This window comes from Carassius auratus, chromosome 8 (genome assembly GCF_003368295.1).
Source record: "Carassius auratus strain Wakin chromosome 8, ASM336829v1, whole genome shotgun sequence".
NCBI classification, from domain to species: Eukaryota; Metazoa; Chordata; class Actinopteri; order Cypriniformes; family Cyprinidae; genus Carassius; species Carassius auratus.
This window is the reverse complement of record NC_039250.1, coordinates 18,752,056-18,779,259: the sequence shown is the minus strand read 5'-3', so window position 1 is coordinate 18,779,259 and position 27,204 is coordinate 18,752,056. Positions and strand designations below refer to the sequence as shown.

General features: G+C 37.8%; 1 protein-coding gene across 2 annotated transcripts in view; it reads left to right on the top strand.

The window, feature by feature from the left end:
• The window catches only part of LOC113107492 (cytospin-A-like), a 33,237-nt gene extending 6,284 nt beyond the window's left edge, over positions 1–26,953 (top strand). Inside the window, exons 1-15 of one of the 2 annotated variants that reach the window (XM_026270048.1) lie at positions 2,210–2,338; positions 2,682–2,742; positions 3,118–4,416; positions 4,500–4,707; positions 5,811–5,884; positions 6,271–6,446; positions 7,008–7,171; positions 7,267–7,409; positions 9,805–9,895; positions 11,340–11,429; positions 12,125–12,287; positions 12,485–12,587; positions 24,712–24,828; positions 25,006–25,065; positions 26,770–26,953. In XM_026270048.1, the coding sequence (XP_026125833.1) occupies positions 2,737–2,742; positions 3,118–4,416; positions 4,500–4,707; positions 5,811–5,884; positions 6,271–6,446; positions 7,008–7,171; positions 7,267–7,409; positions 9,805–9,895; positions 11,340–11,429; positions 12,125–12,287; positions 12,485–12,587; positions 24,712–24,828; positions 25,006–25,065; positions 26,770–26,859 (2,784 nt within the window). In that variant the 5' untranslated portion in view covers positions 2,210–2,338; positions 2,682–2,736 and the 3' untranslated portion in view covers positions 26,860–26,953. Of the gene's footprint in view, positions 1–2,006; positions 2,339–2,681; positions 2,743–3,117; positions 4,417–4,499; positions 4,708–5,810; positions 5,885–6,270; positions 6,447–7,007; positions 7,172–7,266; positions 7,410–9,804; positions 9,896–11,339; positions 11,430–12,124; positions 12,288–12,484; positions 12,588–24,711; positions 24,829–25,005; positions 25,066–26,769 lie in introns of those variants that run through there. The other variant, XM_026270047.1, reaches the window with a different exon arrangement.
• Positions 26,954–27,204: the final 251 nt, after the last annotated feature.

Here is a 27,204-nt window from a genome sequence, read left to right as displayed (position 1 = left end):
AAAACAATCATACACACAAGAGCATTTTAAATACAAACACCAGACAAATGCCTTGAAATATATCACCTGATCGATGTCTTGATGTGTGGTGACTGTAGTATAAGCTAAATAATTGACTCTGGGCCATTTAATAAAAAAAATAATAATGCACACCCTTTTAAATCCTTTGAGTCAAATCAACTGATTCTTTGAAAAAAAATCACTCAAAATTATTTGAAATGTTTTTTCAAGTGCATGAGAGTTAATAAATGATAACAGAATTTATGGATGAGATCCGGTTTTCATGAATGTTGTGTCCTTTGTTGGTTTGTTTGTGGTGTGGTTTGCTTTGAAGCTGAATAGTGATATAATGAGGCTCCATTAATGCTCTTCAGATGTTCTTTCTATGATAGAATCTAATAGCTCTGATCTCCAGGAACTATTAGTGAGCAATGCCCAGAATGATTAGCCTACCTTGTTGCCCTCTCATTACTTGCAATTGGTTTCTTTGAACCATATGAGTCTGAGATCATGCTTGCACTCTTCATTTGGAATTTACATTTACATTTATTCATTTAGCTGACGCTTTTATCCAAAGCGACTTACAATTGTTATATATGTCAGAGGTCGCACGCCTCTGGAGCAACTAGGGGTTAAGTGTCTTGCTCAGGGACACATTGGTGTCTCACAGTGGATTCGAACCCGGGTCTCCCACACCACAGACGTGTGTCTTATCCACTGCGCTAACACCACCCCAGCAATTTGCCTATAAAAATAAAGGGGTAAAATAAGCAGAAGGGTTTCCTGTTGTGCAGATGGGCAGCTCTGGTATTATGTAGATACCGTCTTGAAAAGGCACTGTTTATCAGCAGCATATACAGTAGAGAGCAACACCCCAGCAGACAGACGTCAGGCTCTTCTGTGAACTCATGGTGACGCCTCAAGCCCAGCTGATGACAAGCTGTGCTTCTACGCCTAGTTCACTGGCCCTTTAATCCACTAGGAGCACATGTGAGCCAGATCCTTGTCATTACAGCCAATCAGAGCTTCAGCATCAGTCTGCATCATGTTAGTTTTGCCAGCATGCTGTTTCTGATAAACTAGCTTTAGGAAAGACATGGCCTGCGTCCCAGTGTGCATACTATCCATCCTAAATTCTGTGTGATAGAAGTAATTTTCAATACTATTTAGGGCAGATAGGGTGGGATAGTATACACACTCAGGGATGAACTTTTGCTTTCAGCCTTCAGCCCAGCGGTGCATGTACTGTTCAGCTGTTATTTTAGTGCCTTCTGCCCCCTGGTGGAAGTGAACAGGCATAGACTCCATTTCCTTCTGAAAACTTCCAAGACAGTCTTTCATCCTCACTTTGCAAGAACAATAATAATTAAATAATAATTATAATCATTATAGAATCTATGATTTACAGATCATGTAGACATTATGATCTTATTTTATAAATTTAGATTTAATACATTTATAAATTTTATACATATCCAAAAAAAGTTGCAAAGTAATAATTTAATGTGTATTAATCTTTGTCATATGTATTGAAAAACATTTATGCAATTTTTAAAAAGCTTTAATATATGTAATTTATTTAAATAGTTTTAACTATTTAAAAAATAGTTATAATAACATAATAATATTTCTGACTTTTTTATATATAGTTCTTTTTTTTATTGTAGTAGACTTGTTAGCATTAAATGTTTTTAACATTTTTCAATGTAAAATATTTGTAAAAACAGCAAGTTTTGAATTTATTACCTATTTTAATTTCCTAGGGTAATATAATTTCAAATCAGATCAGAAGAACCGATCGTTCACACACTTGTTTTGCCTTTTTAAATGTTAAATGAACTACTGCTTCACTGAATCTTATTTATATGCAAAAATATTTTCAGGAAATTTCCACCTTTTTATCTCTTTTTTTCCTCTGAGTATGGTTGCAAATGTTTGCCATTTTGTTCATTTAGTTCAACTTGTTTTGTTTATTTGTCTCATATTTGACAATATTTCTCCACAAGGCCCATCTGGCAAACGGACGTCATCCAGGGCCTCCAAGGAGTCGAACTCCTCACGAGATCGTTTGCGAAACTCCAGAAACTCCAGCAGTAAGAAGCAGTCATCCGCTGGTGCTTGTGATCGAGCCCAGCCCAGGCATTCCCGTGGACTGGCCCAAACCTCAGACTCAGAGAGCCGCATGAGCAAATCAAAGTCTGACGGACAGCTAAGTGATAAAGTGGCCCTGGAGGCCAAAGTCAAAAATCTGTTAGGTCTGGCCAAGAGCAAAGACGTGGAAATCCTGCAGCTACGGGGTGAGCTGAGGGACATGAGGGTTCAGCTGGGACTGCCTGAGGTTAGATCAACTTCACTTTGTAATAATGCTGCTTTCGATATGTCCTACTTCTGTTTTTGGTTCTGACTATGAATGAACAAAACAAGACAAAAAAAAAATTTCATTACACACACGTTAAGTTCAGACTGCAGTCTCACATCCGAAGTGAAATATTATTAATTTTTTCATAATGTTCAGTGACGTAATGTTCAGCAGCAAAAACAAATCACTAATTAAGCCTATGTTCAATTCTACTGTAATTGAAAAAATAGTTATTTATCTACATAAACTACCAAAACACATTGCACATTCACAGTAAAAAATGTTGTTTTCGGTAATCCAATGCATGCTTTGTTTCCTTTAGCAATTTCATAGATATGGTTACTTAGGGAATCCAGTTTCCTCCTCAGAGGAAAAAAATGAAGGTAATTGTTCACTAAAGTTTAAAATAAAGGATGCAAGTCCCACTGTGAGATAAAAAGTCATACTATGAAATGTAAAGCCATAGTTACCTTTTTATTTTGTTAATTGTTTTGTTACTCTGAGGTAGAAATGGGCTGCATAGCAGCCCAAAGAAATGATATCTCTATGGTTTTTACAAAAACAGCATAATTTTGTCAGCCATATAATCATACTTTGGGAAATTAGGATGTGGATAGTAGGGAGTTGAAGTATTTCTGTTGTGACACAAGCACCAGTGAATAGTGTTGGTGAATCTATAATGTGGCATAACTGGTAGCTTAGATGAAAACTACTACTTGAGAGTAAAAGCCCTCGCCATGCTCTTATGTTGCTCCTAGGAAGATGAGGAGGACGAGAGGCCACCAGAGAGGGAGGCGACTGCAGTGATCACAGCTGCAGATGTGGAGTCAACATTGCTGCTCCTGCAGGAGCAGAACCAGGCCATCCGTGGAGAGCTCAACCTGCTTAAGAATGAAAACCGCATGCTAAAGGACCGCCTCAATGCTCTGGGCTTTTCCCTGGAGCAAAGACTGGACGGGGCTGAGAAAACCTTTGGCTTTCCCTCCACCAGTCCTGAACTTTCCTCCTCTGGAGGTGGTGGAGGTCATGAAGACTGTGCTACTGCGGCCTCCTCTGTGGAGGGATCAGCACCAGGCTCCATGGAGGACCTCCTTACGGGAGGCCAACGAAGTGGCTCAACGGACAACCTGGACAGCGAGTCCAGTGAGGTCTACCAGGCAGTGACCTCCAGCGACGACGCTTTGGACGCTCCCTCAGGCTGCGGCTCCTCGTCATCCTCTGAGTCCGAAAGCGGCACTCCGACAGGTCGCAGTTCCTCTCGTAAGGGGAGCAGTGGAAACACCAGCGAGGTGTCAGTGGCGTGCCTTACAGAGCGCATCCACCAGATGGAGGAGAACCAACACAGCACGGCTGAGGAGCTCCAAGCGACTCTACAGGAACTGGCCGACCTGCAACAGATCACGCAGGAGCTCAATGGTGAAAATGAACGCCTGGGAGAGGAAAAGGTCCTGCTTATGGACTCCCTCTGCCAACAGAGTGACAAACTGGAGCACTGTGGCCGTCAGATCGAGTACTTCCGCTCACTTCTGGAGGAGCACGGTGTGGCCTACTCGGTGGACGAAGACATCAAGAGTGGCCGATACCTGGAGCTGGAGCAACGCTACGTGGAGCTTGCGGAAAATGCTCGCTTTGAGCGTGAGCAGCTGTTGGGTGTGCAGCAACATCTGAGCAATACTCTAAAGATGGCTGAGCAGGATAACGCCGAGGCTCAGAATGTGATCGCAGCACTGAAAGAGCGCAACCATCACATGGAGCGACTTCTAGACGTGGAAAGGCAAGAGCGGGCCGGCATGGCGGCAGTTCTGGAGGACTGTAAAGCTGCGGTCAATAATGACCAGGCCGAGCTGAGCCGCTGTCGGGTGTCACTTGAGCAGGAGAGGCAAAAGGTTGCTGAGCTTTACTCCATCCACAATGCCGGGGATAAGAGCGACATCCACCAGCTCCTGGAAGGGGTTAGGCTAGACAAGGAAGAAGCTGAAGCCAAAGCCGCTAAACTCCAGGATGATTTGGGCCATGCTCGCAATGAGGTGGCATGTCTGCAGGACACCCTCAACAAGGTGAGCTTAAGCACTGGTTCAGTTGCTTTAAGTAGCATTAGGAGCCTGTTTGACAACTCCTTGTTTCCTCTTTTGTGGTACAGCTGGATGCCGAGTACAGGGACTTCCAGAACGAGGTGCAGAAAGAATTAGCTGAGCAGAAGAGGGCTCTAGAAAAGCAACGTGAGGACCTGCAGGAGAAAGAGACGGAGATCGGAGACATGAAGGAGACCATCTTTGAGCTGGAGGATGAAGTGGAGCAGCACCGAGCCGTCAAACTTCACGACAACCTCATCATCAGCGACCTAGAGAGTGAGTTTGTGCATCCTGATTTAGATTTTCCACAATTGCACACATTTTTCATGCTTTTTGTGATGACACACTTATAGGGATAAATCACCCAGAAATGAAAATTCTGGCATTGATTACTCACCCTCATATAATTCCAACCCTGTAAGAGCGCTGTTCATCTTCAGAACACAAATTAAAATATATCTTTTGATGAAATCCGAGAGCTCTCTGACCCCTGCACATACAGCAACAACAACTGAAATTTTCAAAGCCCAGAAAGGTAGGAAGGAGATAATTAAAGCAGTCCATGTGACATCAGTGGTTCAACCCTAATTTTATGAAGCTACCAGATTAGTTTTTGTGTGCAGAGAAAACAAAAATAACTTTCACCTCAACACTTTCACCTTTTAATCCAGGGATGCCCAATCCTGTTTCTGAAGATCTGCCTTCCTGTGGAGTTCAGTAATACACGTTTCTAATTATGAAGTGTTCCTGAAGATTAAATTGTATTTAATTTGGTTGGAGCTAAACTTTGCAGGAATGTACAACTCCATAATAAAGAGAATGTCTTAATCACACGTAAAGCAATCAACTAAATTATTTAGTTTTTACATGCTGATATACTTCTACCTTTTAAAGATGATTTTGTTTCCCTGCGGAGTGAGTAAAAAACCTGTGCATCCTGCCTCACAGTCAGGTAGTCTTTTGTGCAAGATGCATACGATAATGTGAATCTAGTTGTGGGAGGTTTGGGTACATGCTATGTTCAATACTAAGAGAGCCTCTAGTAATTGATGTCTTTCTCGTATCACCACATGGTGGCGTCAACAGTTTGACAACGTGCTTTACTTATTGTGTTAGAATGAAGCAGCAGTGAAAGAATAAGGTTTTTTTTTTTTTTTACATCACTTGACTTCTACAGATATCATAGGATAGAAAATTCATTTTATTTACTTGTAAACTCTTATCATTTGTGGTGGCGTTTAGAACGAGGTTAAAAATGCATTATGTTTTTATTACGTAAGCAATTTTGCTACAGTGCATTTAGTTTATTATTCCCCCATGTGAACCCTGTATGCCCTCATTTCACATGCTCACTTGCTCTCTTTCCGGTTTCCTGGCAGATTCGATGAAAAAGCTTCAGGATCAGAAGCATGACATGGAGAGAGAGATAAAGATACTGCACCGCAAACTCAGGGTGAGTGAGGGCAGGGGCAGCCGTGCATGCAGTCATCTGACGACCCGGCTTTCACAGATGGGCATCGTTTGAAAGGATTTCTTCAGATTTTAAGTATAACGCTAGGATAAAACCACAGCAAAACATTTATTTCTTATTAAAGGAATCACTTTGTCGACACCGACTTTTTATGTTTATTCATTAATATTTGTCTTAACCCAGTAATGTCCAGATCTTTGTCCGATTGGTTGCCAAATTGTTTGCCAGTTTTTAAAACAACTAAAATCATCCCAGTGGTAGATCATTCAGTATGTTTACGTGCCTGTGGTCTTAAATGTCTTAATGCATGTCTTTAATTATTCTTACTAAATCTGCACCTCTGTGCTTGTGCATTTCTGTATGTTCAGGAAGAGTCGGCAGAGTGGCGTCAGTTCCAGGCAGATCTGCAGACGGCTGTAGTCATCGCTAATGACATCAAGTCAGAGGCTCAAGAAGAGATCGGTGACCTACGCCGCCGCCTGCAAGAAGCGCAGGAAAAGAACGAGAAGCTGAGCAAAGAACTAGATGAAGTTAAAAACCGCAAGTAAGTGTTAAAAATAATGTTGTGCTGCGAGCCTGTGAAAAGCTCAGTGACAAGCCACACTTGTTTATAACTTCCTTTCTCAAACTCTGTTACTAGAAAAATTATTTGTGCATTTTCTTATAAGACAGTATATTTTAGATCTTACTGTTTGGGCTAGCCTTGGCGGCATATTTTTACAGGAAATATCTGAGAGCACCATTGTTTTAATTAAAGGGATAGTTCACCTAAAAATGAAAATTCTGTCATTAATTACTCACCCTCAAACTAATGCTTTTTAAAAATTATTTTACAAAGCTACGAAATGGTTTTTAGTGCACGAAGAAAACAAAAATAATGACTTTATTCAACAATTCATCTCTTCTGCGTCACCCTACAGTGCCCTTTTGGAGAGCATCACATACATAAACACTGTATGTACAGGGATACATTTTATTATGAATTGTTGAATAAAGATGTTATTTTTGTTTTCTTTGTGCACTAAAAGTATTCTCATAGCGTTTCTTGTCTGTGAATAGATGGAGTATCCATGTTGAAAATATGTGACTCTGTACTGTCTCAAAGGCAAGATGAGGAGCGTGGACGTGTATATAACTACATGAACGCTGTTGAGAGGGACCTGGCTGCGCTGAGGCAGGGCATGGGACTGAGTCGACGCCCCTCTACATCCTCCGAGCCGTCACCCACCGTTAAAACCCTTATCAAAAGCTTTGACAGTGCCTCACAGGGTACCTCACCATTTGCTGGTTATATATTTTATGTGTATAGGGCATCTTTAACAGTCTAAAAATTTTGATTTAATCTGTTTTTTGGATGTTATCAGGTCCGGGAGCTAATGCTACTGCAGTCGTCGCTGCTGCAGTCGCAGCTGCTGCTAGCACAACCACCAACACCCCTTTACCTCGCACACCTCTCAGTCCCAGCCCCATGAAGACCCCGCCTGCTGCTGCTGTCTCCCCCATACAGGTAGCTCAGTCCCACACAATAACACATAGCGTTAGGGTTGGGTATGGTTTGAATTTGATCAGTTACGATTCTTTTCTATTCCCATTTTTGTTTCCAATGTCATAAAATAATGATATCAAACATTTATCCTTCCTCTTTTTTGGAAACCATTTAGTTGCACCTGAATACCATGAACAAAAGCCAACAGGCTACGTTAAAACGTATTACTTATTAAAGATTTTTTTCTCTATTTTAATCGCTACCGTACACATGAGAGTTTATTTCTGAACTATAAACATTTATCACAGTACTTCTTCGATTTAAATGTTTAAATCGCAGAAGTAATGACACTGTGTGGTTTAAAAGACTGTGAAGCTGTTTTATTCATGACAGACAGCTGCTCTCTTGAGATCAAAGGCAGTACGAACGCAGGTTTAAATATTCAAATCACACTGATGTGATCATCGTACGCTGCACGGACGAACCACTTGATCACAACATTGATCGCACATGTCAAAGGTTGAGGAATGAAAAAGGCGAATCATTGTAAATTAGGAATAGAATCACATTGGTGTTGGTATCGTATTCACAAACTTTGTTCTATTAAATTAAAGTGCTTTGTCATTTTGGTGGTGACACCTATCTTGCAGCATATTTAGCTATCACAGATATTATACTAAGCTTTTTTGGCTTCTGTTCGCAAATGAATCCAAACTTTGGAGCGCTTAGATTAACGAACAGGGTCCCAGGCAGATCACTAGGTCCAGTCCTCAGAAGAAAAAAAAAGCTCATAGCAATCGATAGGCGGAAATTTTAATTTGACAACGAGGATCCAGTCCCTGAATTTAATCATCCAATTCTGGAATTGGAATTGGTTTTTGATTCCCAACCCTACATAACATGTACTTCCTCAGTGCTGCCTGCAGAGTGACTTATTTTCACTGTGAAGGTCACACAGTAGCATTCGGACTCTTTTCCTGCTTTTTGAACCTCGGAAGCCTCTGAGATAGCAGCACTTCCTCCTCCTGTGGGCCTCTTGACATTTCTCACAACATATGCTCATTCATGAGAACCACAGAATTTCCATTGTGGGATGGTTTGGTTTCCTTTTTACGTTTTATTTCTAGTGCAGTCATATCTTCTTATACTGTCTGGATGTGAAACTGAATTTTTAGTTTTAATGCAATCTTGCAATTAAATGCCAGATCCTGTCTTTCATTCCTCAGTTCCAAACCACACAATGAATGCAAAGAAGCAGAAATGTTTAAGTTGTTGTGACCTTTTCTTTCTAGATCAACAAACCGTTATTGCTATGCCAAGCTAGTAATCTAAGCTGTTAGCTTGTTGACCAAAGACTGCCTGAAGATAAGAAAAGTTCAGTGGAAATGTTTCATTTTCTTGTGACTTTTTTTGCTAGCTCAACAAAATAAGCATTCTTAGCAAATTTGTGCTATGCTAAGCTAGTAGGCTAAGGTAACCTTGTTAACTGGGGACTAACTGAAAACACAATCATGAGAATGTTTCATTTGCTGTTACAAATTTTTCTATCTTATCAAAGGAGCATTATTAATTTAGTGCTATGCTACTCTAATAGGCTTAGATTTTAGCTTGCTAACTGAGGGGTAAATGAAAACACAAAGAAAGGTAAATTTCTTGACTATTAATAATTGTGTGATATAATATAGGCCTATTGTGATATGAAATTTAAAAGTATGATTCTGATCTTCAGGCTCTACAGGTCATATTGGAACTCAAGCACAGTTTTTTATCAACAAGAAATCCAGCAATACCAACCTCATTTCTCACCTCAGTGTAACACTTGAGTGCAAACGTTTGAAATATACTGCATGTGTCAAAGTGACACCCTTAGAAATGTTCAGCACTGAGAATATATAAGAGTGGGATTGTCAGGGTTTATTGAAGTAAGGAGAGGGGAGGTAAGGACAGCAGACAAAGAGGAAATAGACCTAAAGTCATATCCTCCTGAGAGGCTAGCTGCAGTCTTTAGCCGCTTTTGATTGATGTAGAAATCGAGTAGCATTCTAGAAGAAAAGAGCAACGGGATTTAATGGAAGCTGACCACAATCCAGCCATGAATGTGTAACCTGTCGAGGAGAAGTCTTGAAGGCAAAGAGACCTTTTACAAGGATCAGGTGCTAAGTCTTATAACAGCTTCGCAGAAAAGCACATGTGGAGCTCTCAAATGAAGTGGAGATATGAATCTATCTCAGCAGTAGAGTAGATCATATCAGATATTTCTCTTCTTATGACTTTCTTTCATAATCCTTACTATCCCGAAGTGACTCTGAGGTTGTTATTCAGTCAGTTATCTTTGTTTCAGATCAGCCCAGTTGATAAAAAATAGGTAAGCTGATATATTGAGACGCTTTAAATACTGTTTGTTAATCACCTACAGAGACACTCCATCACTGGCTCTATGGCTGCTGCGAAGCCCCTGTCCTCCCTCACAGACAAAAGACCCAGTTACACAGACATCAGTATGCCAGGTAATAAACACCACATTATTTCTACTTAAGTCTTTCAAATGATCGTTATTTGTGGTTATATCAGTTTTTTCAACACACTGATTGATTCGTTGAATTTTTGATTTATTTCTTTGATTTAATGATCCGGGTCATTTTAGTAGGTTGTTACATTTTAAAATGGAAAATAATTTTTGATAAAAGGGTAAATATGAATATTCATTGTGTTTGTTTCTAATATGTTTTATAAAAACTTATAAGCAGTATAAATATAAGACTTATAGCAAAAACGTACATTTATTTGGTGCAACTTTGCAAGTCTTGTTCTTGTTGAATAAATTGTAATAATTACACATCTAATAATTACATATAATTGATAAATTATGCCTAGCACCAACCTCACAATATTTAATATCTGTCAAGCTACTATTAAAAACTTGATGAGTCAAGGAAGTTGTAAAATTGGGTTTTCCAGTCTAGAAAAAGTGATGGAAATCGATCACATCTTGTGTTTGTGGATATCATGTAAAAATAATCAATTCTATTTATTCATAGATCTTTTTCTATTTTTCTCACTTTTAAATATTTCATCCATTCAAAATTATTCTTTGTGAGTGCAATGTCTAGAAAATTATAGAAAAGTATTTTCTAATAATCATAACAAATGTGTTTTTCAAAAACTTTGGCGCTCTTGTGCCTTTGCACCCTGACCTGGTAAATGAACAAATGACTGCTTTTTCACAGTTTTTTTTTTTTTTTTTTAATAACCCGTTGCAAAAACAAAACGCATAATGTGAATCATAGCACTTGGATATTCCAGAAGTTGCATTGGGGTGGATGTAGTGGGATTTGGATCTGGGAGGTAGTTTATTAGTAAAAGACAAAAGTTTCCCGACACCAGAAGTTTATGACCCCGCAAAAGCAACACTGAACTCATGGTGACCTCCGATGTGACAACTCATGCGAAAATACACCAAGTATGAACAAATACTCTGGTTTCAGTGCCCCCTCCCCACTCAGTGCGTGTTTGTGAACGTGCGAGAAAGGGCATAGAGCCTTTTTGTCTTGCTTGTTCTTACGTTCGGCTGCTTATTAGAAACTCTTATCCACCTTTGTGGAAATGACAGTGTTTTAATTGGCAGGATGGCTTTCCTCCGGGGGGTGATCGTTTGCCCTGTCTGACCCTTGACAGCTTGAGACTCACTGGCTGTCTACATTAGTCTTCCCCCCATGATGTTCCTTTCATTTTTATAGATACATTTCTTTGATAATAAATGTAATAGCATTTGATTTCATGTGCAACAGCATTGTGTGTTTGTAGATTGAAACATTCATTATTTTATTTTCTTTCATTGTGTTCTTCCCTGTTACCTCCAGAGTCATATTTAGCTCCCAGATGAGCTGATAACAGATACTGAAATCCTGATTATGATATTATATCTCTCTCTTTCTCTTTCTCTGTCTGCAGCTGAGCATCTACTAAGAGCAGCCAACGGCAGTCGTCCCGCTTCAGCTCTTCAGAGAGTCTCAAGCATGGACACATCAAAGACTATCACAGGTGAAGCTTAGACCTATTTAAAATCCAGCTAATATAGATGCTATGCTTATTATAAACACCCAACTAATGCACTCATATAGTCAGTGCTGTAATGCATATAGACTTTTACCCATTACTAAAGCATTAAGTTGATAATAAGTTGATCATAAATGAAAGTAAACACATTTATAATGTCGCCAAAGATACCAAAAATATGAAGCGGCACAGCTGTTATATATTTAATATATTAAATTGTAATAATACTTCACAATATTACAGATTTAATTGTATTTTTGATCAAATAAATGAAAACTTTGAAAACATTACGGACTCCAAACTTTTGGACAGTGTACATTCGGTGCAAACATTTGCTCTGACAACAATCCAGTTACATTTTTTTTTTTTTTTTATAAATGGTGAAATGCATCATAAAATCTGAAATTTGGTCTTAGTTTGATTCACTTGAAATATTTTGGCACTATTAGTACTTGTTTTCATATTTTGAAGACAATAATGTAACTGGAAAGAATGCATCCATGCAGGAAGCACATTGGATCTTTGCAACTTATACTTTGATGCATTGTTATAGTGAATCTAATCTGAATGTCTTTTTAAGACAGTGATACATTTTATTAGTTTTCTGTCGATGTAAATTAAAGAACAGGACTATTGTTACCCAAAAGATCATTTAAACTTTTTCTCTCTCCTCTGTTTAGTGTCTCGAAGAAGCAGTGAAGAGGCGAAGAGGGATATAAGTGCTCCTGATGGAGGCCCAGCTTCATCTCTGATGGCCATGGGTTCTGCTGCACCTCCTCTCTCCCTGTCCTCTTCCTCTTCCCCCACAGCCTCTGTCAACCCCACAGCCCGCAGCCGCCTTCGGTACGCACCTGCCCTACATCTCACTGTAACCCACACACATGCTGTATCATATACATTTTTTATTTATTCTCATGTAAATGTCACAGTCATCAGTGAACATATTCCTTGACCACTTATTCCATAATATGAAACAAAAATGCTGAAAAGCTTCTCCAGGGTTGATAATAACATGGTTGCAATTTTTTTTTTCTGTGTAGAGAGGAGCGAAAAGACCCGCTGTCAGCTTTGGCTCGTGAATATGGAGGTTCTAAAAGAAATGCACTGCTGAGGTGGTGTCAGAAGAAAACCGAGGGTTATCAGGTTTGTATTATGACATCTAAGATAGAAGCAGAATATTATGTTACATTCATATTATATTATTTTTTTTAAATCCAGTATTTACTTCTATTTAAAAACTTATATTAAAAATATATACTTAGATTTACTTATATGTTTATGATATTTAACTGTTAATGTATATTAATTATTATAATTAATCTATACTGTAAAAAGCACATTGCTGGTTCAGCTTTAGGATTTGTTGAAGTTGTCGTGTCCCTCACTGTCCTCATACTATATTGTAGCTGCTGTCTGTTACATGTTGGATTTTTTTGATAGTCTGGACTGAGTTTTTTTCTCGCTGAATCTCGGATGTCATATTTAAAGAATAATAATAGCTGTAATGCTGGCCCATGTCACACCTGTTTATCCATGTTTTTTCCACTCGTCAGATTTCACTGAAATGCTCTTTCCTACTTTTTAAACAAGGTCTGTCTCTTCCAGAAAAGCTTGTGTGGTTGTCATAGTCACTGTTTATCAAGATCCTCACCAGGAAGTCCGCTGGATTTCTCTGGCACTTTAAATGGCTCTTGACGTAAAACAGAGCCGTCAGCAGCACATCTGAGAACAAACTCGTTGAATTTGCATCATTGGGGCATTTTTATTTAAAAAATTAACCGCATTTTCCTTATACAACATGAAGTCTCCTATAAATCTTTTATTGATTTGTGAATGGATATGTTAGATTTTTTTTTTTTCTTCATTTTGAAATTACAACACAGAACCTAATTTCCCCCTTCTTGCAAGATTGTAATATTGGTATTGGGTGTCCCCAGAATGTGTCTGTGAAGATTCAGCTCAAAATACCCCACAGTAGTGATGGGAAGTTTGGATCATTTTACTGACTCAGACCTTTGAGTCTCGTTCAGCAAAAGGAACAAATTTTACTTCCCTAACATGTCTACTAATACTTACGCAAACGTTGATCACACTACAAACAAAACAAAACTATAATGGTATAAGCATGGGCGTAGGTTTAGGGGGGAACGCTAGGTACTAGTCCCTATCAATATTTTGAGATGACAAATTTGTCCCCACCAATACTTAGCAAGCTCCTTTGCACTGCTATTTGGATCGATTTTAATGGCCAGAATGACGACAGTACAAGAAACGCTGTAATTTGATTGGCGCCGGGGTATCTGACAGGCTACATGCCCGGCCCAGGACTACTTTTGTGCTTGCACTAGCAGCAAGTGGGTGATGCGCGCGCTGTGTGTGTGTGTGTGTGTGTGCGCGTGCGCATGTTGACGACGCCAACACCGACAATAAGTTATCAGGGCTGTCATTCTGCCACATACAAAGGCCAGAGTAAAAAATATTTAATATTCCGTTTTTTGCCCCTTTTTTGTACTTTGTAGATGTCACCCAAGAAAAAGAAAGGGGACATAAGAAGCTTTTTCAAATGTACATAAGAAGCTTTTTCAAATGTAGATAATACTACTGTAGAAAATAGTATTAACTGGTGATCGTATGTGTTACCCAAGATGATAGAATACGACGTTAGCAAGTAACTGAAAGTCAAGCCTGTACCTTAACATAGAATCTTGCAGTCAACATAAACGGTGGATCTGGATTATGCTCCAAAAGTTCTCAAAGTCTACCTCTTGCAACAGTGTTTTTTTGTAAGTATAAATAGGCTACCAACATACATAGTAAATTATGTTTGTTTGTTAATAAACCGTATGGTAACAGTGTATTGGAGGGTAACGTTATAGTGTCTATAATAGAAAAGTTTTATTATATTTATTTATTTAGATTAGTTTCCTTATGGAAGAGTATTTTGTTTGTTAGTGTTAATACTAATGTACATAATAATTTATGTTAATAAAACGTTTGGTCGTTCAACATTACACAGTCTCAGGTTTAAATTTTTATTTTTTGAGAGTGCATTTTTTAGATTATACAGTTATACTTGCTCTTTAGGGACAGTATACAGGATGGTATATCGGGGTCAGGATACAATATAATTAGATGAATTAGATTAACTTCTGTAGTGTGATATTCTGTATTTCCAACAGTCTGAAATAAAAAAAGGATTTCACCATTAAATCACTGGTATCTTACAACAAAACAATTCCAGTGGGGGGAATGTATGGGGTTGTCCCCACCAAAGCTGAGACCAAACCTACACCCATTGGTATAAGAAACAGAAAAGATTAATTCATTGTTTGCCTGGGTCTTCTCCTCACCTCTTATCTGACAAGTCTTCAGATTTGAGTTGTTCTTTCGACATGTGACCGCCCCATAAGCTTTAACCAATGCAGTCTTGAGCCGGAAAGAGAATTGATTAGTTCATCTATCAAGTCATCAGGTTTTTCAAGTCGTTCCTTCATCACGTGAAGGACCCATAAGCTTTGACCATAGACTGTATAAAAGCAGTTACCCTGGCAACAAATCCGTTTGTATATTCTTTTTTTTAGGGCTCAAGCCTGGAGGGCGAGAGCCCTATTGTTTTCCTTAGGATTATTTTTTTTTTTTTTTTTCTTTATTCTTCTAATTTTTTTCTAAGGTTTCGGGGGCTTTTGGGGTCCTTAACATGCTCAAAAACTCTTGAAAATTGGCACACACCTTGGAACCTGCGGCCATTAGGGCCGGGCAGAGTCTGATACACGGGCGTGGCACAGGGGCTCTACAGCGCCCCCTGTAGTACCGAGGGCCATATATCATGCATACTTGCACGCATAGATATGAAACTTGGTACATATATATAACTCATCAAACCAAACAACTTTCACACTGCATGTCATAAGCTCCGCCCAACAGGAAGTTGGCTATTTAGGGTTTTATGAAAAACACATGCTCTGGAATTTGATATACTCCTCTGAGGAACTCCACCCGTTCACCACAAAACTCGGTGAACACGATCTCAAGACATTGGGGATGCTAAATTGCGAAGAGATTTTTGATATCTCGAACGGTTTGCCCGTGGCGAGGCGTTGAAATTATGGCGAGAAATGAGAAACAGGAAATGTATAATAACATCCACATACATTTCCTGATTTTGATCAAACTTAATTGGTTTGTTCGTTGTATGATACCGATCGTATATAAGTGACTATTAGGAGTCAAAGTTATAGCGCCACCAACTGGCAGCAGGAAGTGAATCATTTTCAGAACGCTTTGAATTCAGCATCTTATTTTTACTTGATTTGCTTCATACTTCATCAGAATAATGACAAAACACGGCCGAATAAAAACTGTCGTGGGGATATTTATATCTAATATAGTGTTGCCATGGCAACGTGTCAAACTTGAATGTTCTGTTCTGGTGATTTTTAGGCAGATAACTAGCTCAGATTTACATGAAACTCGGAACAAATATCAGTATTAAAGATAGCTAGACCATGGCAAAAGCTTTTAAAAGTGCGTGGAAGAGGCACTCTATAGCGCCACCTTTTGTCAAAAGTGGGGGGGTTAGTTTTAGCTACAGACACCAAACTTGGTACATAAATTGTTCTTATCAAGACGGACAACTTTCTAATTCGCAGTCATAAGCTACGACCAACAGGAAGTTGGCTATTTTGACTTGAATATGGATTTTTGGGAATTTTCTTTTGTGAATTAATGCATACTCCTCCCAGGGGAAGTACACTATACACACCAAACCTTGTCTACATTAAGAAAAAACATTAAGGAACTTAAATTGCGAATGAATTTTGGATAGCTTGAACGGTTTTGTCGTGGTGATTTTTTGAAATAACAGTAAAAAGTGAAACATTAATCGTCTTGTATTTTTAAATTGCAGTTTCCAAACCTTTAAAATACATTTTTCATTTAGAAAACCAGTGATTCTGAGGAAATATGCATAGTTTCATGACTTTACAGCACTGTATGATTAACAGAAAATTAAAAAACTGTCAGACATCTGATCTCACTCTGTCACTCTGTGTGAGTAATGTATGTGTGCTGACTGTGTGTTTGTGTGTGTGTGTGTGTGTGTGTGTGTGTGTGTGTGTGTGAGTGTGAGTGGGGGAGAGGTGTGAGGTGTGAGGTGAGTGGCAGACAAGACAGGGAGAGAGAGAGGGACTTAAACATCTCTTTAATCACCAGAAAAAAAATATTATTTTAAATTGTTATTTTTTTTTTGTTGTTGTTGCTAATTGTGCTGTTTTCATTACAGCTTAAGAAATATCTTAGGCCTTATCCTTTTCTGACAGTTTCAGGGATTAAAAAAAGTCTAAAAATACTTATTTTAGCTGCAAATAATAATTTCAAACTCATTTGATACTGACCTCTGACACCCTGTGACATGACATTTATTTGAATTTACATAATCTCAACGATGTAACAGTAAAACTGTTCAGCTCACAGATGAAGACTAAGCTGTGATGCAAGCAGAACTATTTCACAAATGCTTAAAGGTTAATGAAATCATAACAAAACACTTTTAAATTATTTAAGGATTTGGTAACACTTTAAAATAATGTCTCAATTGTTAACATTAGTAAATGCATTGGTAACACTTCATAATAGCTGCACTCCTAGCTAAGCATTAGTAAATAGCCAGTTCATGCTTTATATATCCTTCTCCCAAAATTAATATTTTAGTAAGCATTTTATAAATACAGCTATAATTAAATTGTTCATAGTTTACATGCACATTTATTTTGAGGAGATTAAAGGCTGTTATCTTCCAAAATAAAAAATAAATAAAAAAATAAAAATAAACAAACACAGAACTAAAAAGGGAATCATTAATTGGCTTGTATTTTTAAATTGCAGCTTCCAAACATTTCAAAGCATTTTTTCATACAGAAAAAAAGTTATTCTGAGGAAATATGCATAGTTTCACGACTTTACAACACCGTATGGACAACAGAAGATTTAAAAACTGTCAGACTTCTTAACTGACATGATCTCACTCTGGCCACTCTGTCTGTGTGAGGGAAGGGAGGGGAAGAGGGAGGGGGAGTGTGAGGGGGTTGGTGACTGACTGCATTTTTGGTGACTGACAGTGTGTGTGGATTGTAGGAAGGGGAGGTGCTATCTGGCAGAGAGAGAGACAGAGAGAGAGAGAGAGATACCTAATCATCTCTTTAATCATCAGGGGGGAAAAAAAATCAGTATTTTCAATGTTTATTGTTTTTGTTGTTGCTAATGGTGGTGTTTTTTCCTTTCATTACAGGTTAAGAAATCTCTTAGGCCTTATCCTTTTCTGACAGTTTTAGGGATTTAAAAACATCCTAAGAATCCTTATTTGTGCTGCAAATAATAATTTCAAACTCATTTGATACTGACCTATGACAACCTGTGACGTGACATGACATTTATTAATCTCATGGATGTAACAGTAAAACTCTTCAACTGACAGATAAAGCTGCAATGTAAGCAAAACTATTTCACAAATGCTTATAGGTCATTAAAATCATTACAAAACACTAATAAATTATTTAAGGATTTGATAACACTGTAAAATAATGTCTAATTTGTTAACATTAGTAAATGCATTGGTAACACTTTATAATAACTGCACTCATGAGCTAAGCATTAGTAAATAGTTCATGATTATAAAGCCTTTTGCCTTAATAATAGTCATTATTAAGCAGTAATACATCTATAAATAAATTGTTCTTGGTTTAAAAGCACATATATTACAAAATAGATTAAAGTCTCGGTTGTCTTAATAAACACAACCCAGTTTGATTCAGAATTCAGAAATATTTATTTCAAGATGCAATAAAAGGTAACTGTACACTTGAATAGCTTTTGAGCGATTATTGAAGGATTAGCATCACCTCCTCTTTTACGATGGTTTGAGTAATATATCTTCCAGATAGTACTGCCGCTCCCTATATGCAGAGTATGCAGTCTTCGTAGGGCACCAACTCCCAGAGGGGGCACCATCCCAGTTGCTCAAAAAAAAAAAAAAAAAAAAAACATGCGCCATTCTCCCATCTGTGCTCGCGACCGCTCACACCTCATGTTTGCGGCTGAATGTTCGTAATTGATGGATGGACATCTATGCCAGGGTATAGGACATCAGCAATCCGGCACAGAGAAAAGAAAACTAAAGAAAAAAAAAAACAGGCATAAAGTTGTCTTGACATTGGACATTCGAGAGTCTCAAATTTAGGGCCGGTCTCTAAAGTTACATGTGATATTGTTATACACTTTTCTAACATCAGTAGCATTTGAAAAGAATGACTTACAGTCATAAAAACAACTGTAATTGTTCATCTAGGTGACAGCTATAATGCACAATTAAATTGAATGTTTGATATTTATTACAACAAACTGTAAGTCATATGTAAATTATGCTACTTTTTCACATGGGCTCAAATGCAAATTTGAAGCTCAATAGCATTTGTGTAAATGCATTGGTAACACTTTATAATAACTGCACTCATTAGCTAAGCATTAGTAAATAGTTCATGATTATTAAGCCTTTTCCCTTAATAATAGTCATTTTTAAGCAGTAATACATCTATAAATAAATATAAAAATAAAGTGTTACTAAAGTTATATATATTGTTCTGTGTATGTGATTTCAAAGTCTAGACTGGTCGGATTAACCCTTTAACTGCCGCATCCCTTTAAACTTGATTGTCAGAGGGTTACTGTAAATGCTTATGCCCGGTGGGCACAGTTTTCCCGATGCCACCGGGGTGGCGTTGCACTGACGGCTTGAGCCCGACATCGCTGCTTGCAGCTATATTATTATTCTTGTTTTCTCTTTATGATTTTAAGTGTACTGTTAATGTTTCAATGTTCTTTTGTCATGTGACGTGACAGCATTGGATAGAGAAATTAATTTACAAGCTTCCTTACAAACGGGTGCATAGTCTTTATTATCATCATTATTTTTAGTTTATTTTATAAACGTACAGTTTATAAATGTATGAATTAATTCACTGAATGTTGTAACAAAGGTAATAAATAGTTGGATGTTATTATTATTATTATTATTATTATTAAGTCTCTTTCCAGCTCAGACTGCATTGGTTATATATTGCTTATAGGTCTGTCGCGTGATGAATGAACGTCTCGAAAAACCCGAAGAATCATGAGATGAACTTATCACTTCTCTTTCCGGCTCAGACTGCTTTGACGGGTGAACTGGACTAATTCCAGTACAGAACCTGTAGAATTTTGAACATGTGCGAAACGAATCAATCCTTGAGACAACTCGTTCTTTCCAAATCACATTAAAGATTCATTCAAAATTAAAGAATCGTTCAAGAACGATCCATCACTAACCCACAGATCTTTTATTATAACAGCTGGAAAATATTATTTTTTGGGTGTCTAAAAAAAAAAGAGCCGTTTCGGTGTGTATCGCTTTAAATGCAAATGAGCTGTACATACCCGCCCCATCTCCATCCAAAAGAGGGCGTCACATATACACCTCTGCACTGTATTGACATGTAGTGTATATTATTGCACATGTATTATTGCAGAGTGGAGATACAATTTTTCACATTTAGAAACCAGATATGGTCATTTCAACTGACATATTATTTAGTGCATTTGTTTGAAGTTTTGACAGTGGTATTGCAGATTGACATACTGCATATTGTACAACATTGTATATCTTGTATGTTGCATGTTGTATAGAAGCATTATAAACAGAAGAGATTTAAATGAAATAAGTGACTGTAGTTAAAAGAATAACATGGTTGGAATAGTATTTGGGATTAGTGCATTTATGAGTTTAAAGTCCTGATAGCAACTGGGAAGAAACTGTTGTGTAAGGATCTGTACCGCCTGCCTGAGGGCAGAAGATTATACAGGTGGTGTCCTGGATGGGATTCGTCCTTGATGATGTTTTTGGCCCTTGAGAGATAATGGCAATGCTTTCCAGGGAGGGTAGTGAACAGACATTGATTTATTTGTGGCGGTGTTGATTATTCATTGGAGGGCTTTCTTGTCTGCTGCAGTGCACCTGGAGTACCACACTGAAATGCAGTAAACTAACACACTCTCTGTGTTAGAGCGGTAAAAGAACACCAGCAGCTTACGCTCTAGGTTGTTCTTCCTGATATGTGTACTCCCAAGAATTTGAAGGTGTGGACCCTTTCGACACATTCCTCATTGATGTAGAGTGAGGCTGGTTCAGTATGTCGCCTCCAGAAGTCCAGAATGAGCTCTTTTGTATTAGAGGTGTCCAGGGACAAGTTATTTACTGAACACCACTCCTCTTGTTTCTGGACTTCATGTCTGTAGGCTGATTCATCATCTCCTGAGATTAGTCCAATCACTGTGGTATCATCTGCAAATCTGATGATGGTGTTGGTGGAATGAGTGGGAGTACAGTCATATGTGTACAAGGAGTAGATTAGAGGGCTCAGTACACAGCCTTGTGGAGAGCCGGTTCTGAGCATGATGGTGGAGGAGAGGTGGGATCCGAGCTTAACAGTTTGTGTGCAGTTTGTGATGAAGTCCTTTACCCAAATGCAGATGGAGGGGGAGAGTCCCATTGCAGATAATTTGCTGATTAAGATGTCTGGGACATTGTATTAAACGCTGAACTGTAATCTATAAAGAGCATTCTTACATGGGTTCCCTGCCGTTCAAGGTGGTTGAGTGCAGTATGAAGGGCTATGGTGATGGCATCATCTGTAGATCTATTTGCTCTGTAAGCAAACTGGTGTTGGTCAAAGGTGGGGGGAAGGCTGGTTTTGATGTGCTGTGAGACCAATTATGATTACTGGTGTTAGTGCAACTGGTCTGTGATCATTTAAGCTGCTGGTGACTGCTTTTTTAGGAACATGAATGATTGTGGCTGATGTGAGTGAAAGGTTGAAGATCTTTGTAAAGACTCCAGCAAGCTGGCTGGCACAGGCTTTGAGAACTTTGCCAGTTACTCAGATACATATTTTCATGTTATCTTTTTATTTTATGGCATGTATTTGTGAAAATGATTAGGAAGCTGCACTGCAGCACACACCACATAGAATAACTCTGCGCATTTCAAGGCACTTCAGTGGACCTAAATTTGACCTTTTTTGTCAATGTTAAAAATATTTTTTATATATCAATAAGAAAGTACTATGACAGGTTTTTACTCAAGTCTTTATCACTTCATTAAAATTAAGTTGAGTCGGGTAAACATGAGTTTTTCCTCATGTTTGGTTTTATTAACCCTCAAAGACCGAGACAGCCGCCTGCGGCTAAAAATAACTGTTGTTCTTTAATGTTTAATAACTTTTGAACTTTTAATCCTATCTGAATGCTTTAAAAAGTGATGTAAAGCGGAGCTTTCCTATTTATTTATTTCAATATTCAGAGGCACCGTAGTGTACGTGATTACGTCATCACATTTTGACAACATTGATTCGTTAGAAGAAACCAATGCATTTCGTTCCTTTGAGCCAATCAGAAACGATTATTGACACTTAAATCCCATCCCATGCCCAAATTGGTTCCAACTGTCCCATATTGAACCAATAAACATAGGTTTTATTCTTTTGAGCTACTGTTTAACGGGTTTTTTTGTTTTGGAATTATGAATGAACACAAAGTGAAAGTAAAGTCTGTCCTGCGTGCATGAATATAAACACAAAATAACACATTTGCATGAGAAAACTCTCTGAAAAAGCCCAGAAAAACACACGACAGAGTACTTTGACATAAAACAAATCAGAAACAAGGATGAAACAGTGGTACGTCTGGTAAAGCACTGGAATTTATGTCTTCGCGTTGCTAGTCAATGTCCCGGTAAAATCAATTCTGATGCAGATTGCAGCAAGCGGATTGATAATTTGTATTATTTATATTAAAGGGGGGGTCAAATGCTATTTCATGCATACTGAGTTTTTTACACTGTTAAAGAGTTGGATTCCCATGCTAAACATGGACAAAGTTTAAAAAATTAAGTTGTACGTTTGAAGGAGTATTTCTGTTCCAAAAATACTCCTTCCGGTTTGTCACAAGTTTTGGAAAGTTTTTTTTGAGTATGGCTCTGTGTGACGTTAGATGGAGCGGAATTTCCTTATATGGGTCCTGAGGGCACATCTGCCGGAAGAGCGCGCGTTCCCGTATAGCAGAGCACTGAGAGCACAACAGACTTCACTGAGCAGAGCGAGAGCGTCGCGAAATGTCACAAAAGAAGTGTGTTTTTGGTTGCCAGGGCAAGACAACCCTGCACAGATTACCAAAAGAGAAACAGCATGTGGATGCAGTTTATTTTTACAGAGCATCAACGGAGTTGTGCAAGTGTTTGTGTTTGTTCCCTGCATTTCGAAGATGCTTGTTTTACAAACAAGGCCCAGTTTGAGGCCGGATTTGCACATCGTTTATTTCTTAAGGATGATGCAATCCCAACGAAAAAGGGTCACGATCGTGTGTTGGAACCGCAGGCGGTGAGTAAAACTGCTTCAAATATCTCTGTGTTGCTAACTTAGCTATCAGCGCGTAAGCACATCAAGTAAACAACATGCGATGTTGTCATCAAACTGCACTTTCCACATGTACAGCTTAAAAAAAAAAAAAAAAGAAAAAAAAAAAATACGACAAAGTGGAACTTAGTCATTTTCCAAAACCGCTAAGCAAATATATACAGTTTCAGTACATACCACATAGAGACGTCGCTGCTGATGCTGCTCTTGTTAAATTTCAGCCTCTGGATCTGATTCTGGATCATAAATATACGCTGAATCTGACTGTTAGACATGGTTTGTTTTGGTTGGCTTTGTCCTCATGGTAATGTCACAGCTTCCAAACGCTCTCAACGCAAAAGCCTCCAGGCGCTTGTGATTCTTTAGCTCCGCCCACACGTCACACCTCCAGCCGGTCGTGTTTTTCCGGGAAAAATCGGTACAGACTATCTTTCTCTTATGAATATGATAAAACTAAAGACTTTTTGGAGTTATGAAGGAATGCAGTACTACTCTATAGGTACTCAAGATTAACAGGATATTGAGTGAAAACGAGCATTTCACCCCCCCCCCCTTAAGTAAATCATTTTTATATAGTTCATAAAGATAATTTGCACTTTTTTTCTGTTGAAGTATTTTTTCACTCTGAATATTACTCACTCATTTTGTGTGTAGTTTGTGAATCATTTGCACTGTTTGCACTGTTTGTATTGTTTCAGAAGACGACTTGTGCAATTCAACTTCATGCTGTACAGTTTGTGTTTATTGTTCACACTCCGATTTAAAATATATTTCTCCGAAGAAAAAAAACTGTTTGCTTGTTTTTATATAACAATCTTTCCATTTTCTTTACTACTCAAAAGTTTTTGGACACACGTCTAGGCTTTTAAGTGAAAAACAGGCCTATTTCATTTATTAACAACAGATAACAGTATTGTAATAAATGGCTATAACTTGTTTGGGGAATGTTATTTGTAAGCAATATTTTATTTGGAAGTGTAAAACACCCAGATACAACTTCCTCAAGAAGGTTTCATTCATTCTTAGAGAAAACTAAAAGAAAATTGAGACTTTAAATTAGTTAAACTTAAACTGTAAGTTCTCCTGTTTATAATGATATATGGCACTTGATGCTGATTGCTAGAATAGGTCTGAAAAACAAAGAAAAGTGAAAGTGTGTCAGGCGCCCCAAAAATGTTCTAGGTCTTTAAGGGTTAACCACCAAGTCTTTACCCACATGTGAAACTATGAGCTGTGATCACAACTGATGTTTATCAAAGTGGAATGGAAAGCAGTGGCTTGATGCTTTGTATTAAATGGAAGCATCAAAATAATGTAGAAACAAAAAGAAGTTAGTTTATTCCATTAAGCACTAACTACTGTCTAATGTCTAAACTTATGACTTAAGAGGCTGAAATCTTTCTGCTCTTCTGCGACACATTGTGTTGAAAAGCAGAAGTCAAGACATTTTGGACATTTGCAGAAATGTATCTGTTATTTTGCTCTTTAGCACATAAAAGAGCTTGTGGGAGAAGCTGTGAACAGGAAACGTGATTCATTTTTTTTGCCACAGAAAGATGAGTAATTTTTGCCAAGTGGAGGAATGTTCCATTAAATGTACCAGGCTGAATGGCACATATTTCATGACTTAAACCTAGTGTGTCATGTTGAAACCCTTTCTAATCTGGTTTTAAATGTACTTAAGCTTTATTTTCATAATCCTACATTTTTAGTTTTTGGTAGTGTCCAGGAGGCTTATATGAAGTCTGTCATGTCTGTTTGTTACACAGAATATCGACATTACCAACTTTAGCAGCAGCTGGAATGATGGACTGGCCTTCTGCGCTGTCCTACACACGTACCTACCTGCTCATATTCCCTATCAAGAGCTCAACAGTCAGGACAAGGCAAGACTACTGATTTCTGCATCATGACCGTGCCATTTGGAAACTTGAATATGTCATTGCATAAAAGAAAAATAATAATAAATAAACCAAGTGGCCAAAAGGAACAGACCTTTGTAATTTTAGGTTAATCTCAGTTTATTTGTCACTAATCTCATAACTATTTATTTCTGCTTCCAGAGACGAAATTTCACCCTGGCCTTCCAAGCAGCAGAAAGTGTGGGAATCAAGTCCACTCTGGTAAGAGGTTTTGCATTAGCTTGATCACAACAGCTCATTCAGGCCAGCTGATGCAGTAAGTCTGTAGTCTGCACACAAATAGGCATGTTCAGGAGCTCCGGTTTGCACTGGAGAAACGTGCTCAAAGACCTAAAGCAGATCCAAGGCAGTCTATTAATCTTCAAGTTGGAATATTTCTGTCATCCACTCCCTTCCTGTAAGCTGACAGCAGGTGAAAAGCTGGAAACACTTCATTATCAGCCAGCTGTGTTTACTTATAGCACATTGTATAGAATTGTTTCTTTCTATTGTGAACTACTTAAACAATAAGTTTAGCATACACATTCTGAAAACACCTCTGAAGCTCTTATGAATTAAAACAAGTCATACAAATCTTTGCACAGTTGTGGACATTTCCATTAAGAATATACATTGTTCATGTTATAATTTGCCTAAAATTTGATAGATAATATGTAAGTTTTTATAGACATTTGTGTGCTAGAAATTTTATTTGTTTATTTGGATCCTCATCTGCCACTACAAAGGCAGTGGCTATTCTTCCTGGGTTCCAACAAGTAAAAAAACTAAATTACATCAATCCATAACAATAAAAACCAATACAATAAAACATACAAACCCCAAATTCATTCAGAACACTAAGATCAACAAATTACTGATTACTGTACCATTAAATATTTATTTAATGATTTTTTAAACCTCATAATATTAACCCTTCTGTTACAGTTCAGAATTAGTTGTGCAGCTCTATTCCGGACTAAATGTAATTTTTCTAAGTCTTTACTTGATGCACTCGACCATTAATAATCTTAATAACTGATAGACATCTTCCCATTACTATTACCATATTTTCTGTCCATTTTAACCACTACAACCTACTGTCTAGAATAACTCCAATAACTACCTGTTCAATAAGCACACTCTTTACAGACACATTTAATTGTGGTTAAAGTTTATGTTTCGAATTTGATCCAAACACAATACTTTTGGTTTTTGTCAAAATTAGAACCATCTTATTATTCCGTACCCACTTTACCACTAATTGTAACTCATCATCTAAATCAGCAGATATTTTTTCAATTGATGTAGCTGGTAGATATAATGTTGTATCATCTGCATACATAAACCAAAGGAAGATCATTGGTAAAAATAGAAAATAACAATGGTCCTAGACAACTTCCTTGAGGCACACCACATTTCACTTCCGAAAATACACTTTGCCTCCTATTTGTCAGATCACTTTTAAAACATAATACACTACAGTTCTATTTTTTTTAATCTCTTATGGTTACCTAGGCCGCACCTTTTAAAAAAAATTAAAAATACAGTAAAAAATAGAAATGTAAAATATCACTGTAATTTAAAACAACTGTTTTCTATTAAATATATACATTTTTAAGTATTTATATGATAGCAAAGCAAAAATTTCTGCAACACAAGAAACATTTTCTTTTTATTATCCGTGTTCAAATATTGTCAGACCTTTTTTCAGGACTTGAATGGAAAGTATTTGTTTAAAGTATTTGTTTGTAACAGCTTTTAATCAATTTCTGAATTCCTTGCTGAATAAAATTGTTCATTCATTCAAAAAAAAAATTGTGAATGCCAGTGCATTAAAATTTCAATTCTAATTAAGGGATTTTATGAAAAACACTTACATCAAATGCACTTTAATATTCACTTACATTCTCTCTCTTTCTCTTTCAGGACATCAATGACATGGTCCATACAGAACGACCAGATTGGCAGAGTGTTATGACTTACGTCACCTCTATCTACAAGTATTTTGAGACCTGAGCACATGTACTTTTATAGATGGTCCAAATTTCCACCAACTAACCCGAGTGCAACTTCCCACCATTTCATCTAAGCCTAATCCTAGCACAAAAAGGCATATTAAAGCCATCACATAGACACTTAGCATATGCTGATATGACATCAATACATCAAGAAAATTCTCTACAGTGGAACCGAATCAGTTTACCTTGATGATGCTTCATCTCACTGTCGTTTGACTCTAACACTACAGACTACATCTAGTTACTAATTTGTGGTGTGGATGATTGTCTTAAGGAACAGCGTGGACCCGATCACAGCCCCGTGCCTTTTGCCTCCCTGAGTTCTTGCTTCCAGACATACATT